The 15999-nt window shown below is 36.9% G+C and overlaps 1 protein-coding gene across 4 annotated transcripts in view; it reads right to left on the bottom strand.

Moving 5' to 3' along the window:
• Window positions 1-15999, bottom strand: part of UTRN (utrophin) — a 352485-nt gene that overhangs the window by 196667 nt on the left and 139819 nt on the right. For all 4 annotated transcript variants that reach the window (XM_085055625.1, XM_085055626.1, XM_085055624.1 and 1 more), the window contains 9 exons: window positions 15329-15479; window positions 13812-13987; window positions 12803-12938; window positions 10501-10650; window positions 9183-9267; window positions 7428-7630; window positions 6069-6186; window positions 3934-4139; window positions 2278-2432 (listed from right to left, as the gene is read on the bottom strand). In XM_085055625.1, the coding sequence (XP_084911751.1) occupies window positions 2278-2432; window positions 3934-4139; window positions 6069-6186; window positions 7428-7630; window positions 9183-9267; window positions 10501-10650; window positions 12803-12938; window positions 13812-13987; window positions 15329-15479 (1380 nt within the window). The remainder of the gene's footprint in view (window positions 1-2277; window positions 2433-3933; window positions 4140-6068; window positions 6187-7427; window positions 7631-9182; window positions 9268-10500; window positions 10651-12802; window positions 12939-13811; window positions 13988-15328; window positions 15480-15999) is intronic.

Consider the following 15999-nt stretch of genomic DNA (forward strand, 5'->3'; position numbering starts at 1 on the left):
TGCTTATAGAAGCCATAGCGTTATATATCGACTCTATATGTAAGCCCTGCATGTACCAAGATTTGCCACAAAAAGTAAGCCTTGTCACTGGTACTTGTTTTTCTTGCATTTAAAGCAAGTATAAAACCCTTCATCCTGTTGAAAAGGTGCTTTCACTGCATATTGTCCTCTTTAATTCTACCGTACTGCTTAGATGGGGTTACACTGAGCAGCTGCACACTGGCTACCCTCTGGCTCTCAGAGATATCCTTTACATTCTGCCACTAGTTAAAAAACAAGCAGATTTTCACCTTCCTCAGGCTGCAGACTTCAAACAGTAGCCCCAGTGATAATTGAGGAGCTTCAGTTATACACAACAAAATGCAATAGCTTATTATTCTATTTAAGCAGATTCAAAAATAATTAGAGGCTTCCAGGCAGGAGCTCTTCTTTCTGGTCACCTTCTCTGAGCAGTGGTCAGTTTTATGCCAGTTCTCGCAACAACACTGCAAAGTCTGAATGTGAATGAGACTACTGTAGAGTTCTAGTCTTATTGTCAATGGTAATTCAACAAGGAGCTGTTTCCCTTCATCCTCTAATTAACTAGCAAACAAGCTGCCACATGCAAAGCACAAAATGACAGAAGAACTATTTTCCTCCAAAGGATGACATTCTACTCTGCCTCCTTCATTACCTACTCACTGAGACCAGTCCTGCTGAGGGGGACTTGGGAGTGCTGGTGGATGAGAGGGTGGACATGACCCAGTAATGTGCAGTGGCAGCCCAAAGAGCCAATTGTGTCCTGGGCTGCACCCAAAGCAGTGCAGGCAGCAGAGCAACAGAGGGGATTATGCACCTCTACTACATTCTTGGGAGACCCCATCTGTAGCGCTGCACCCAGCTCTGGGACCCCCAACATATGAAGGATGTAGACCTTTTGAAGCAGATCTAGAGGAAGACCACTACAATAATCTGATGGCTGGAGCACCTCTGATGTGAGGAAAGGCTAAGAGAGTTGGAGTTGTTCAGCCTGGAGAAACAAAGGCTCCCGGGGGACCTTAGAGCAACCTTCCAGAGCCTGAAGGGGGCCTTACATGAAAGATGGAGAGGAACTTTTTGCAAGAGCTTGTAAGGATAGGACAACAGTAATGGCTCTACACTGAAAGAGGGCCTATTTAGATACTAGGAAAAAATTCGTCACTGTGAGGGTGGTGAAGCACTGGAACAGGAGAAGCTGTGAAAGCCCCATCCCTGGAAGTTCTCAAGGTCAGACTGAATGGGGCTTTGAGCATTCTGGTCTAGCAGACTGTGGCAGGGAGGGTTACAATTGGATGACATTTAAGGTCCATTCCAATTCAAACCACTCTATAATTCCACAGTTTCTATAAGGTTCTCCTCCCATCACTCCACAAGAGATAACATCAGCTCCATAAGCTTTACTAAGTGGGCTTTTCATTCCTTTAACTGACCTCCTATTCCAAAAGCAGCTCCTTCTTCCACATGCACATATATACATATAGACTTTAGTTGTCATCTTCCCCATTCCCACACACAGAGGATCAATTTGATCTTCCCTCCCTCTAACCACAATGCACAGTCTTTTAGATTTCAGTCAGACACTATTCTAAATGTTAATTGTCTATCAACACCAAACACTAAAAAGCATTTCTGCAGAAATTAGATTACCTGGCAGGAAAAAAATTAGGCATAGGAAAATACCATATTTTCATTAAGACATATCTGCACATCTTAAATAGAGGATGAATAGAAAGAAGTTTCAATTAAGTCTCAGTTCCTACAGCTCAAGTATTTTCTAGATGAAAGTACTAGAAGGATTGCACTCCAGAACCCAAAGCACAGACCCATTCAGGGGAAGTTTCAATTAGATGAAAAGCTATAATGAATTAATGCATGAGAAGATGAAGCTGAACACGTAAGTTTTTACAAAAAGTACAATAACAAACTACAAATACATAAATCACACCAGCAATAAAGAACAAGAGAGGAATTTTCAGACACTTAGAGAATAATAGCCAGAGGAAAACCTGAAACCAAACATGAGAAGTCCCTTCTTTTTCTGCTTAAAAAAATACCACATAAATGGGAAGTCATCCAGAAGCTTTCCATTGTGAACTGTGGGAATTTCAATCATCAAAAGAGCTTGACTGTAACTGACTAATTATCCACAGCAGTCCTAAATGTCGCACTAAAGCACACAGACCCTACAATACACATGTACATACAGAATGCGAGTTTAAGACATCAGCTGCTACAGATAGAATGAAACCTTGTAATTACCTTTGGTTCAGATTAACCCAGCAAGTGTTCATTTGGTCAGTGGTTTCCTTCACCTTTCTTGAGTCATCATCACGATACTCTCGAAGTAGTTTATTAGAAAGATCATTGAATGCTGCTACTGTGATGTCACCTCTATGCAAATCCTGTACTAACAGCTAAAAAGCAATTCCAGAAAGAGACAGATTAAAATTGAAGTCAGAATATTTCTCATATTATGCATTTTATTATATTATAAACCCCTCATTTCTTCCTCTTCTCTAAAAAGCAAAATGTGCATATTTTTCATCTGGAAGTAAAATCTTTAAGAGAAAATCTACAGTCATTAAGTGTCCTGATAATGGACTAATCAAAACACAAATAAGTGAGAAAAAGTTGTATTTGCCAGAACCGCCAAGGTTAGAGAAATCTTTTTTATATTCTATTGGCAACATCAATAAAAACACTTCCATGTTTTGAGTAGCATGAATAAGTTTGAATTACTATAATTGCAATATAAGCAGCATCTAAAAAGCAACACAAATGAAATGCACAGTATGAGAATTTGATTTCATTCTTTGGGGTTTTTTGGTTTTGGGGTGGTTTTTTTGTTTAAAATTAAGAAAATGCATTAAGAGAGTTTGTTTATTGTGGCAGGATATTTACCATGTTCCTTGACTTTAGAAATAATTTCAAGTTCAGAGTCTCTAAATGAAAGACAATATTTGCATATATACACACATATATATATCCAGTTGTATATTATGGCCTCTGTAACTTTCTGTTTGGGCATGGGCCTGCTTTCACATAAGAAAGCAAAGTAGATCTAATAGTGCATTTCTATTTCCCTGCTCTTGTAGATAGATACTAGTCAGACAGTTGTGAAAAGCACACAACTTGACTGTGTACTTAAATAGCTATGGATTGCTAAGCAACTCTCACAATCATACTCCCTGCCTCTTTCCATACCCAGCTACACCCCTACATTGCCCCTTCATGTATATGCATATATCTATATGCACATACTTTTAAAAATTCTATTATAGCCCTGTTCTAAATACTGCACTGGTAAGAGCCTCTCCTCACTGCTTTGTGTCTTCAGTACTCATACTGTGCCACCTACAGCATCCCCTTTTTCTGACAGCCACCAGGACAAAGGACACTAGACTTACAGATTTATCACAGCATGCTTGCCATGATATAAAAAGCATCAAAGATCACATGGAATCCCAAAAAAGAAAAAAAGCATTGGATATGCCTGGCACCCATCAGAATCAAAATTCAGGAGAATTTTAAACACGTTAGTCCATTTCTAGATTTACTAAGCTATTGTTAAATATTTCTATGAAGTTAATTCTGCGGCAGTATCATTAAACCTTAAATGGTCTGGGGTTCAAGTTTTTTGCGTAATATAACATCTTTGATGCTACATTATCCCAATTTCAGCTAAGCTTTCAAAGACATACATGCACATGTACCAACTGTTTATGTCCTGGGATGCAATTCTCAGGTAGTCTGATACATTGAAAAATATAGACAATTAAGAAAACATCATGCCCAAAAAGAGACAGAAAATAATACAACAACTGAACTGCACATTCTCTCATCAACTGAAGCCAGTAGCATTACACAGACTAAGGAATCTGGTACGGGAAAAAAAAAAAGCATAAGTGGTCTTACCTTGCACTCTGCAATCTGTTTGGGAAGCGCCTCTTTTGGGGCCTGCAGGAGCATTCGCAGACGGATCTCACACTGCTCCATGAGGTGCTCCATCTCCTGCCTCTGCTCATGCCACTGCAGGCTGTCTGTCAGCATGTACTTCAGCTGCTGCTGCCGCACCTCCACGCTGTGCTGGGTATTGTCCCACTGGTTCTTCAGCTTCTCCACTGGGCAGCACAGAACAGGACATGAAAAATATGAGGCAAACACACACATTTTCAGGACAAAAGGCAATAACAGAACTCATTCTCAAATATAATAGTCTCCATATCCAGTATTTTAGTTCCCCAGTGGTTGACATATTCACAGAAGCAAATGAAAAATTCAGGTGTTTGGCTTCCTCTTGTTTAAGCAGGTCAGCATAAAAGTAACAGCTATTATTTCTGGAATATTTCAAAGGCATTATTTACAGAGAACACACGTGGGAAGCTGCATTGCAGATATACACCAGCAGCAGGGCTCCAAGGAGCACAATTTTAGGGTGATAGAGCCAGCAAGTCATCTTTGTGCATCTGTAACTTATACCAGTGGAAATAAATAAATACTGTTCAGGTACCTTGTACAAAGCACACTAATCATTCCAGACCACTGTGTGTTGAAGGCAGTCTCATGGCAGCTGTACTACAATTCTGGCCAAGTTAGAAACGCTCCAGTAACAACCTACTTTGATACTTTAATTCCACCACAAGTTTCTACAGACTCAAGTAGATTACACTGCTGAACAGAGAAGTTACTGATCACACCACACTTCCCTCAAGTATTCCATTCCTCTCTCAATAAATATTTATACTAGATGATGGATAAACACACTTAACCTTTGATAAACAAGGAGTAAAAAAGACAATATAAGAGCCTAGAACAAAAAATAGTGTATCACAGAAAGCAATGAATCTGTTTTTGGAAAGAAATGCATAGCAGCATAGCCTTTCCTGAATACTTACAGACCATTAAAGAAAGTGTATTACTTGAAAGTCTATAGAGGTGGAAACAGGTTTCTCTACTACCTGTCATGACAGTTATAGGGAACAAATTATATCACTAAATAATTGGGATAAAAAAGAACGTGGTAAAAAAGCAAATGCAAAAAAATAAAACCAAAGAAAAGATGGATTTCTTGAGTATCTCTTTACTCCAAGCAGTGAGGTAGGCAATATGTAAGATGTCCAGTGTATTTATTATAAGAGTAAGTATGCAATTTTATTAGAAAATTAACATGCTTGACACGCAAATCACTTCAATTTTCCATGAAGCAGAAATGCCAAAGGTTGTGCTCAAATTGAAACCATTGAAGTGAACTTTACATTTTTTTAACCTTTTTCAATTATACAAAGCCATTGTGCTTCCTGTGCTTGAGAAAATCTCTTAACTCTAATACATTCAACAATACTCGGTTTAGTTCCACAAAAGTCTCAAAGATTGCAGCAGCAAAGCCCACCTGTAATCAGAGTAAATATTACTCTACCATGCTGGAGGACAAACCTAATAGTCTGTGCAATATAGATTCATCCATTTCAAAGCACAGGCAGCTTCTGGGTTAATTTTGAAGCATTTGATGTTTACATAGTAGTATTATTATTATTGAACAAATACTTATTTATGTACTTTTTCTTATTAATGGACAGGTTAACCTTAATCTCCACACTGCTGTCGTATTTACCCTTTTTTCTATCTCCAGCAAAACAGGACAGAAAAATAGTGAAATTCCTGGTAGCCTCAGGATTCAGTGGGTTCAAGAGGTAAGCTCCAAGAAAAAGTTGTCATGGACACCAGTCTCATATCACAGGCAGGAGGATTGGAAAGAATTCCTGATGAGACCATTTTTTCAATTCCCAGTGTCCATGAAGCAATTTGGACGTAAGTTCCAGAGAAGGAAGCTTTTCTCTGTTTCTCTGCTCCTATCCTTTTGAGTAATTACACTCCATCTAACCACAGAGAGCAGACTCACAGAAGTTTGCAGGACATCAGTATATTCTGATATATATTTGGTGTCTATATAAACCCAGTGTTTAAACAATCAAGAATTTAAGCAAAAGATATGAAGATTTTTTACTGCCATGGAAACAATGTATTCACAAACACAGCATGGAGAAACTTACTTTTTTCTGTGATCTCTGTCCTAATGTCTGAACTGGAAGTTTTATTTTTCAAATTCTGAGCCAATGTAAAAACGGAATCAAGCTGAGGGTGTCGATGGTCCATATCTGCATTGGTTATCTGTTGAGAATTAAGATATGATTTTTAAGTCAAAAAAGTAGAAATTAGTTAAATTCATCTGTATTATTTGCAGGTAAAAACACACATAGGTGTCTCTACATGTATGTGGCTGGTCCCATCATTAATGCAACCTTTGAATTGTCACAGTATTATAGCACTGCTTTAAAAACCTAAGGTAGTGTAAATTACAGTTACTGCAAATCCAGAGGTGAAGGTTAACCTGCACAAACCACACAGTTATCACAGCTGTTGCACAATGTTTTCCAATATCTATTTTTCACTCTTCCAGAACTTATTTTTTTCCTAACCAAGCTGCCATCATTTATATATATCAGAAGCAGGAGTGGGTACAGGGGGAAAGCGGAGAAGGAAAACAACTGGAAGGAGCCGTCAGACTATATAATGTATAAAAACCATTGCTCTCTCACTATGGCAATGTACCTAAAGCCCATATTACAAATATTATACAGTTAAAAGAAAGGGCTTCCAAAGCTACTGTACATCACATTATTTTTTCAAATTCCAGACTATGTTAGACACTCACAGAAACAGTTTAGCACTTGTTTAGCCTACAGTTTTTACTCAACAGCTAGTTACTAAAAGTTATTTAATTAATATCAAGTCAAATAAAATGAACCTTAATGGCTGCTTACACGTCACAAATACTGCACTTAGTCATGGTTCAACATAGCATGAGCTATCAACAGAACCAAACATTTACATCAGAAGTACTTATGTTACAATTTTAATCCTCTTAGCATGTCTCTGGAAATCAGTTTAGTCTAACCACAGCAAACAAAACTCATTAGAAACCAGTAAAGAGTGAATCAAAGGTCGCCCATTAAGCAAACGTGAAGCTGCTCCAAAGTCTTCAGCATAAGTTAACTGTACAATCCCCCAAAAGATGTGACTTTCAGGAGGTATTCTCCATTGTCTTTGTTTTAACAAAAAAAAAAGAAAAAAACCCACAAAAAACAAAAACAAAAGAAAAAACCACACCAACAAAACAGTGCTCAGTTCACAGGGACACAAGAATTAACAGGAAATTAACAGGCTCTGAAGGAGAGAGGAATGTAGTAACAACAGCATTTAAAGTGTAACTTTCATGTCATACATTTAGTTGTAGTCAGGGGTTTTTCCCCCTTATTTTTAAACACGTTATTGCTTTTAATTTCTTTACTGAATGTAAGAACTATTGAAATGTGAGACAATTTTCTACTAGCCTTCACAAAAACACATACTTTCATTCGTGCAATAGTCCGATTGATCTCTTCAGTATTTCCCACAGTGACTATGTTTGACTTGAGCATCTGGTCAATCAATACCAACCAGTCAGCCAGTTCAGTTCTAGTTTTGTCCAGATCAGCAGGTGCAGAAAGTTCCAAAGCCTGCTGAGTCTGAACAGGAATTTCCAATGAAGATGCTAGCACCACCTTTTGGATATCTGAAACAGAATGTGGGGGTTCTGTTAAAGAAAAAGTAGTCATGGCCACATGAGCAGTTCTCAGAATTACAAGGGGGTTTTTTGTAATTCCTATAAATATGCAACAGCATCTATAGAAAGAGGCACAGCAAAAATCCTATTTTAACAACCAGTAGCTAAGTAATCAGAAATTCCTTTTGCATCTTCAAGGCTGCTATTTTTTTTTCACTGCATGCCAAAAAAGACTCACCCAAATGATTCAGCCTAAATTCAAAATAAACAAGACAAAAACTTGCAAAGACAAAATTACATTAAATGTAATGGAATGAAGCTAAACACTCTTTGACACAAAAGGGAACTGATCCTTATCAAGTATAAAAACCAGTACTTTTGTTTAAGATAAACATCTAAAAGTGTCTTCCTCAGTTTTCTATTATGTAGCAGAAAGGTCATCTCCAGTCTTGGCTCAGAATTCACTTAAGCACAAGTCAACCTTCTGCAATAGATGCTTCATGGACTTGGCACTACACAACTGTCTGAGGAAGGGACAGATGCCCTCTAGTTCAGTCACATCCTTTCCATTATGTTAACCTGACACAACAAAGAAGTGAGGAATGAGCTAAATGAATACTAAGATTCACTCCAGAAGCTGTGTTCTATTTCCAGGAAACATTAAGTTACATCAAGCTGGAGCATGAATATTTCCCATTTTTCAAACAATGAAACACAGGAGCTTTGCATAACAAACACCTTGTATGGAAGGAGAACAAGCTGAATTCAAAGTTTTATAAGGATTAAAGAGAAGTTGGTTTGCTTCTTTTGAATTTTGTTTACTGATACTGATTTTTTTTTGAAGATATAATTTACTGAAGTTGGAGTTGCAAATTCTTTTGGGCAAGGGCTGTCTTTTCTACCTCAATTTCCAAAAGGAAGACCTGTGCATTTTGTTTACAATCTGTATCTGCTGAACTGCCTCCAAGAACTTGAAAACATGTCCAGTCTCAGTGTCTGATACAAGAACATATATTTAGGCAGCTTTTCCTATGAGATTCAGGAAGGTAAGTGTCTAGCAGATAAGGGAGATCCACCTGTGTCCCCAACTGAGCCAAAAGAAGCTGAATGGTCTTATTTATAGGACTGCAAAAAATCTGCACACAGGAGATACTTTACAAATAATTAGCTGTATGGAAAGCTTCTAGAGGATCTTAGTAAGTCGAAGGCACAGCCACAAACCCACAGGAAACCAGGCTGTCACAAACACAACTATTTTGGTTTTTGCTCTGTACCTAGTCCTGATGAGGAGGCCTAAACTTTACTAAAATATTTAGTCTCTTCAAAACTCTTAGAGAGACTCCAAAAGACTCCAACAGTCCTGAACAGCTGAATGGCTTCTTCCCTACCCAAACATTCCCACTCTCCCATAGTAACGTGAAGGTAGCTCAAGTACAGCACAATGGTTCAACATTTCTTATTTGGTTAAGTTCATAGAGCTTTTTCCTTTTTAAAATACTTTTGACTGCAAACAGGATTAAACTCAAGACAATCAAGCAGAACAGAAGGACTGATCACTCACCAGAAGGCTTTGTCTTTGTAACAAGACGAGACTGCCCAACAAATGCCTCTAATTCTCTCGCTTTCTCAGGCACTTCTCTGAACACCTACAGCCCAGCAGAGAGAAATAAAAACAGTAACACAATCTATATTAAGACCAAAAATAGCAATATCTTACTGGAAGACAAAATATTCTACACCATGCCTCAGATATATTTCAATTATTTTTTGAAGGTATCCTTTAAAAAAGGATAAAAGCTTCAAGAGGCACAAAGGTGTTATTTCAATACATCCTAATATTATACTTAAATATTGAAATGAAATAAATGAATTTTTGTAGAGAGGTCGTTTACACATTTTTTACTGTCTAAGCACCAAAACTGTAACTCATTATTTGAATATCCTTTGAATAAAAGATGACACAAAGCATGATTTGTTGTCAGTCCCACACAAGTAGAGAAATAGGGAATTAATTGAAAAAGGAAAAAATGTTACATCTCTACCGTACTGAAAACAGATTTGCCTGTTTGCTTTTTAAAAGTTTTTAAAAGGTAGTAATGGAAATGTAGTATACAAAGCAATGGCTTTGTATACTACAAAGTATTTTCATGGCTGAGTTGGTAAAAACAGAACTCATGGCTGAGTTCTTTGTATTTTCATGGCTGAGTTGGTAAAAACACATCTTTTTTTCTTTCCCTGAACTTTCACTGATCTTTTCCCCAATAAATTCTTATTTCTGTGATCCACAAAATAATCTCAAATAATTTAATTCCTCTTCATTAGTATCTCCAGGCTTAGCTTGAAAAAAAAAAATCTTGTTTTACTCCAACCAGCCTTGCCAATGAGTTTGAATACAGGAGTTTCTAATTTACAGTAGTTAAGCTTAAGAATCTCAGACATACTTGATAAGATTTCCTCACTAAGCTTTACCACAGCTTCATTTGTTTTCCTCTTAACTGCCACAAGCATTCAACTTTGCTGGACAGCAAAGATTTATTCTAACTCTCAATTTCAAGTTAATACATTACTGTTTGACTCATATAAGAAAAATATTTTTGATCCAGCTGATACTTTTGATCCACCTTAAAAAAAAAGCCCATGTAAAAGAAAATAAGAAAAATAAAACCAACAGAAAAACCTAAGATAACCAAATTGACTCAAACTGATGGAAAAATGTCAATCAGTATTCTCATGTGTAAATGGTTTGGGATACATTTCCTGATCATGCCTGCATGGCTTCCAAGTCATTTTATGTACACGCCACATGTCACAGATACATGAAAAGGAAAATAACCCCTGTATTTTCAACCTCAGGTACCCAGTGCTGAAGAAATGCACACCTTATTCCACCTCACATTGAGGGACTGCAGGCAATCAGAAAGTTTGTCTTTTTCCTGAAGATCAACATTTTTATCCAACAGCACTTCAGGTTCTGTTCTATTCAGCCATTCCAGTTTGTCACCCACTACTTCCATCTCTTCACTTAAAACCTAAAATGGACAGAAGAGTTTTAGAATGAAATTAAATGCATACATGTTTAAGTAAAGTAGGGGGGAAAGTAGTCATTTAACTCCAGTATTGGGCATTATCCCTGTACAGAAACAGAAAAGCTCATATTTAAGTTTCTAAGCTTGGTCTAGATATTATTGAAACATTTACTCAAATACTAACATTCATCATTAACGGGAGAAAACATACAAAACTTCAAATAGTCAAAGTAACCTCACAAGGTACAGCCTCACATCATGCACACTGATTCTCATCTCACAAGATGCTTCTGTTGGATCAAATCTGAACATACCACATGTATTAAAAAAGGCAACACACTGTCAATCAAAATTGTTTCTTGCATGTTTAAAAAAAAGTTAAAAACCAAAGAGCTACACCTAACATGCATTATACAAGCACATGCTAGATCACTAAAAGGTACTTTACACTTAAAGTACATTCTAAACACATTTAAAAACTAAACATAACCTCAAAACTTCATTTTGACCAACCATCCACAGCTTTCTTTGCATTTTAACATGAAAGTGCAGGTCAGAATCTGAAAAAAACCAAAAAGCTTATTACTGTATTCCCACTAACTTTAAATCAACTGTACTATCATTTGCCCAGAGACCACAAGCAGGTGGAATAGGTATCACAAATTTTGTTTTTAAAACGCTAGAATAAAAAAATACAACTGCAAGTACACATCATATTTATCCACCCCAATACTTGTACTAGCCTCTACAAAAGTACAAAAGTATTATGGAGGTGGGCATGGGACAGGTGGGTAAATGGACAGGAACATAGGCCTGGGTGGGAGACCCCTGAACAGAGCACCCTGCACTACATCAAGCACTTTCCTAAATTTTCAAGGATCTACCTTAAAAGAGTTATTTTTTAAAACACATTTTACCTTTTTAATTGGAGGTTGCTCCAGAAGCCCTACTTAGAAATCTGCTTTTCATTCCCAGACTGTATGTATTCTTGACTGGTCAGTTAGCATCAGTAATTCCCATTTGCCAAATACCAGCCTTTAATAATAACTCACCTTCTCTACACCTTGATATTCTCATCATCATATCCCTTCTCATTGTTTATGTGGCTAGACAAAATTATTCAACCTCTGAACAAGCCCAGCAACCTTACTCAGTACCTGTTCTATTGCAAACTCATCTTTCCATTTACATACACAACCAAAACTGAAAACACTCCTGCTTCCACAGGGCCAAATTGGTACTTAATAATTCCCTAGCACTGTTTCCCTTCAAAATTCTGCTCTTTCCCTGCTTCTTCCAGTTCTCTTTCACTTCTGGCATTTATATTATGGTAGATGACAAGAAAACTTACGCTTTGATGACAGTCAGGCAGCGAATACCCAATTCACATGAGTCAATTAGTTTAGGCAAACAAAACTGCAACTACTTTACATCATTTACACATACTTGTTCAAGACTTCCCACCTAGATTTGGTCTAAGAGAGGTTGCTTGGGGTTTTTTTGGTTGTTTTGTTGCCTTTTTTCAAACTACTGATTTTTAAAACGTGAGCAAGCAGGTTAGTTGGACTGACTATTCCTCTCTCTTTTAGAATTTCAGAAACAATCTCTCTCACACATCCTACAAACCAAAGATGTTTTGTTGTCTAAGCCAGACACAAAATAAACAGAAAAAATACATACATATGCAAGCAACTTACTTGAAATGGCCAAAACCTTAACAGTTTAAAATGCAGGTTAAATTAAAATCTTACACACACAACAAAGTATTACAACTGCCCAGTAAATGGGACAATGGTGCTTACTTACCATTTCAGGCAATGAGCTTTTTTTCTATAGGTTTTGGCAATTATGAAGTTGACACATACACATCATCTCCAGTAAAATTCTACTTATGAAAGTTAATCAGTAGTATATCTAATTCTCACTGTCTCATACACAGACACCATCTTCTGGCTACATAAAAGCTACCAACACGACCCAACTTCATTTCAAGGTGCATCTTGGCTGGGTAAGTAATCTCACAAAACTGTCTCACACAATCACAATATTTCTTTGGCTATTTACAATGTGAAAATTCCCCTCCTAAAAGGCCATGTCCTGATGCTTTGCACAAGGCATACAGATGTATACACATATAGACACTGATCAATCTTGCCTGCAATTCTTGCAAGTTTTCTTCATGGTTGAATGCAAATCTTGTGTCCAGAGCATTTTCTACATTTTCCAACCAACAACGCAGCTCATCAAGCTTCTTCCTGTAGTCTATCAGCTGCTGATTCTCTCCTTTTAGCCTTAAAGAATAAAACAAGAAATCCAGCACATCAGTCCTACATTACTTCTGATGCCACAGTCAAGTGTTTTTCAGTGCCTGCAGCACTTTAAAGGATTCATATTTATCATCAAAAGATTCTACCACCATCAACAGAATGCAAGAAATTTGCACATAAATACTACTACTTTAAAAACAGATGTATTATAGTTCCAAAGTAACAAAACAGACTTTTAAAAGACTGCATAAAATATTAAATATAAGTGCTAGTAATGACAACATCTTCAGGCCTAATCGTTGTAAGTCACTATATGGCCACTGAACTTTTCCCCTGGAGGTTTTAGGGACATATATAATACTTTCACTAATTCACACAAAGCTTTAATGAAACTTCTCAAACTAAATAGTTTAACAAGATCATATTACATTTCTAAATGTATCAGGAGATGCTAAAAACACATAATTACATAAAGATGTTACTTCACAGTATTGTGGAAATCCAAGAACAACACAAGTTATTTCAATTAGTGTATCTCTGTCAATGATAAAATAAAAATTAATGCCATGTGCTTACAGTTCAGCCAGAGAAAGCAGCTGAGCAATTCTTCCTAAAAAGTCTGCCTTTATAAAAAGAATATTTTTAAAACAAAAGTAAACTGTAAGAAAAGTAGTTTTGTGGTTGTCATTTTGTGAATTGTACTAAACAAAGAATTGTACTAAACAAAGTCAGTTGCAGGTGGATTTATGAGAAATTTGTTCTGGAAGATGGTTCAAAACAGAGCTCTGAACATTAGAAAAATTCAGATTAATTCCAGCGTGCAATAGAATGCACTCTCTCTCCCAGAGTCTCTTATTGCATCTGGTCAGACAACCAAATTTTTGATTAACTTATTACCTCTGCTGTCTATCCATGACCTCTGTTGTGATTGCTTTCCAGCGTCTATTCAATCCTGCCAGTTTCTCCTGTAGGAAGCTCCCATCTGTAGCAGACAGTTTCTGTATGATCCCTTCCCCAGTTCTGTTCAATGCTGAAACACTGGTCTGATGGCTGCTGATTCCCTCTTCAAGTTCCTGTCAGAAACATAAAAGCCACACAGAATTTTATTGCTAATTTAAAGTGACTTTGATCTGGCTCATGATATGCCTGATGAATCCTGGGTGCATATTGTGTTACTAACACAGGCACTTAATACCACCTTACTTAGAAATGGATGCTGTTGATGAAGTTATTAATGTTCTGTTATTGAATCTAATTCAATTTTCTGAGTGTCACAAAAAGACAGTGACACAGAATAGGCTGTGAATACTACAATTGCAAGAATTCATTTAAGCTATCAGTGCTAAAATCTACACTCACATTTAATTCCTTTTCTCTTAATGTACAGCACTTCCTAGTGGTTCTAAACAGATGGTATGACTTTTAACCAGTTCTTTTCATAGTCTATACCCCAGATAGTTCTTTAACTTCAGAGTATTTAAGTTAGGATAATTACAGCAGTGCTGCCATGGCCCCAGACACCCTAGAAAATTCATGAAGCTAAAGAAAGTCAGAAGATGTCAGGATTAAATCTTCAAACATCCCTAACCACTACAAAAATCTTACACTGTTAGCAAAAATTCCTTTGCAGCTAGATTGGGAATAAGATGATTCAAGAAAGAGAAGTGAAATGCCCTAGAAAAAAACTTCAAGCAGCAACAAGGATAAAACACAAGCCATGTCTTAGACAGAATTTATTTTTCCTTCACAACACACACCTGACACTTGGATAACAAATATTCTCAAAAGTAAAAAAAAAAATCTGATCCTTAAAGTTATGGTTTTTTCTGCTTATTTAAAAGGAAGCAAAATAACTAAAAAGGCATCAGGGAACTAAATTCCAGAACTGAAATCTGAAAAAAAAAAATCAAATGTAAGACCCCTGTAATTGGAATCTTATCTTTTTCTAGATTGTTTATACCAGGCAGTATCTTCAAAAGTAATTTGTTTAAGTAGATAATTTGCTAAGTTATAACTGACCTTCATTGGGGTCCATTTTTTTTAGTTATGAGTCAAAAGTAAGTGAAATAATGTACTGAATTTTTTATCTGTTTAACATATTTTTGAAGTTGTAACAAAACTTATAAACTGGCATGAATTATACCAACATTTGAAATACCAAATTATCTCAAACCCATCCATTCTAACAGTGATCATAAAACCCCATACTATAAGTAGGAGTCGAGCTTTTTCCCAAGAATAAATCTTAAACTGCAGCCAAAATAGAATTGTTAAGAGTTACTGCTTTTGGAAGTGTAATTGCACAGCCTCACCGCAAATCCATATGCCTATCTATAAAACTATGATCTTAGACAAAAAAAAAAAAAATCAAGACTTTTTCCAACTTGCTCATTTTCCACCCAAATCCCACATACCTGCTGATGCAGCCCAGCTGTCTGCAGCTCCAGGCTGCCATCTGGCCCTCGGGCATCAGCCAGCAGCACCTCAGCCTCCGTTATCCAGTGGGAGAGATCATTGAGATCACAGTGGAATTGCCTCCACGCCTCGATCGCTCTGTCAAAGCAACTGTTGGGAAACAAAGGATTGAAAAATTATCCCAACCATTTCAGTTAAAAGGCTAAGAACTCCACTCCAGTGAGTGGAAATTTGCCTTGCAGAACAGAAAGACTAACACACAGCCTGGTTAACCAAGTCCTAGTACTGAAGGCTTCCTGGCACAGTAGGAGCTGGTGAAAGCCAACGGCACAGGCTGTCATTAACTTCCTGCTAAATTAAGAAAGGGCAGACCTAAGCAAACTTTTGTTTCTATCACTTAAAAAATAAAGATTGATTAGCTACATCAAACTAGTCTGCAGAACCCTTTTCTCCTTTATCATCAAACAATTCAGCTATCAGAAAGTGTGAAACATGAAATATGATTAATTGCTCAGATTTTTTTCCTTCATAAGCTATGGGGTACTGGTGCCCAGAATTTATTAAGTGAAGGTGATTTTGATTATATAGATTATATATTTGATTATATAGTATTACCAGTGAGCATGCATAAGTAGGTCCTATACAATTTAATCACACAACAATTTACCAA

This window comes from Lichenostomus cassidix, chromosome 3, assembly GCF_008360975.1.
Source record: "Lichenostomus cassidix isolate B80296 chromosome 3, HeHo_3.0, whole genome shotgun sequence".
NCBI classification, from domain to species: domain Eukaryota; kingdom Metazoa; phylum Chordata; class Aves; order Passeriformes; family Meliphagidae; genus Lichenostomus; species Lichenostomus cassidix.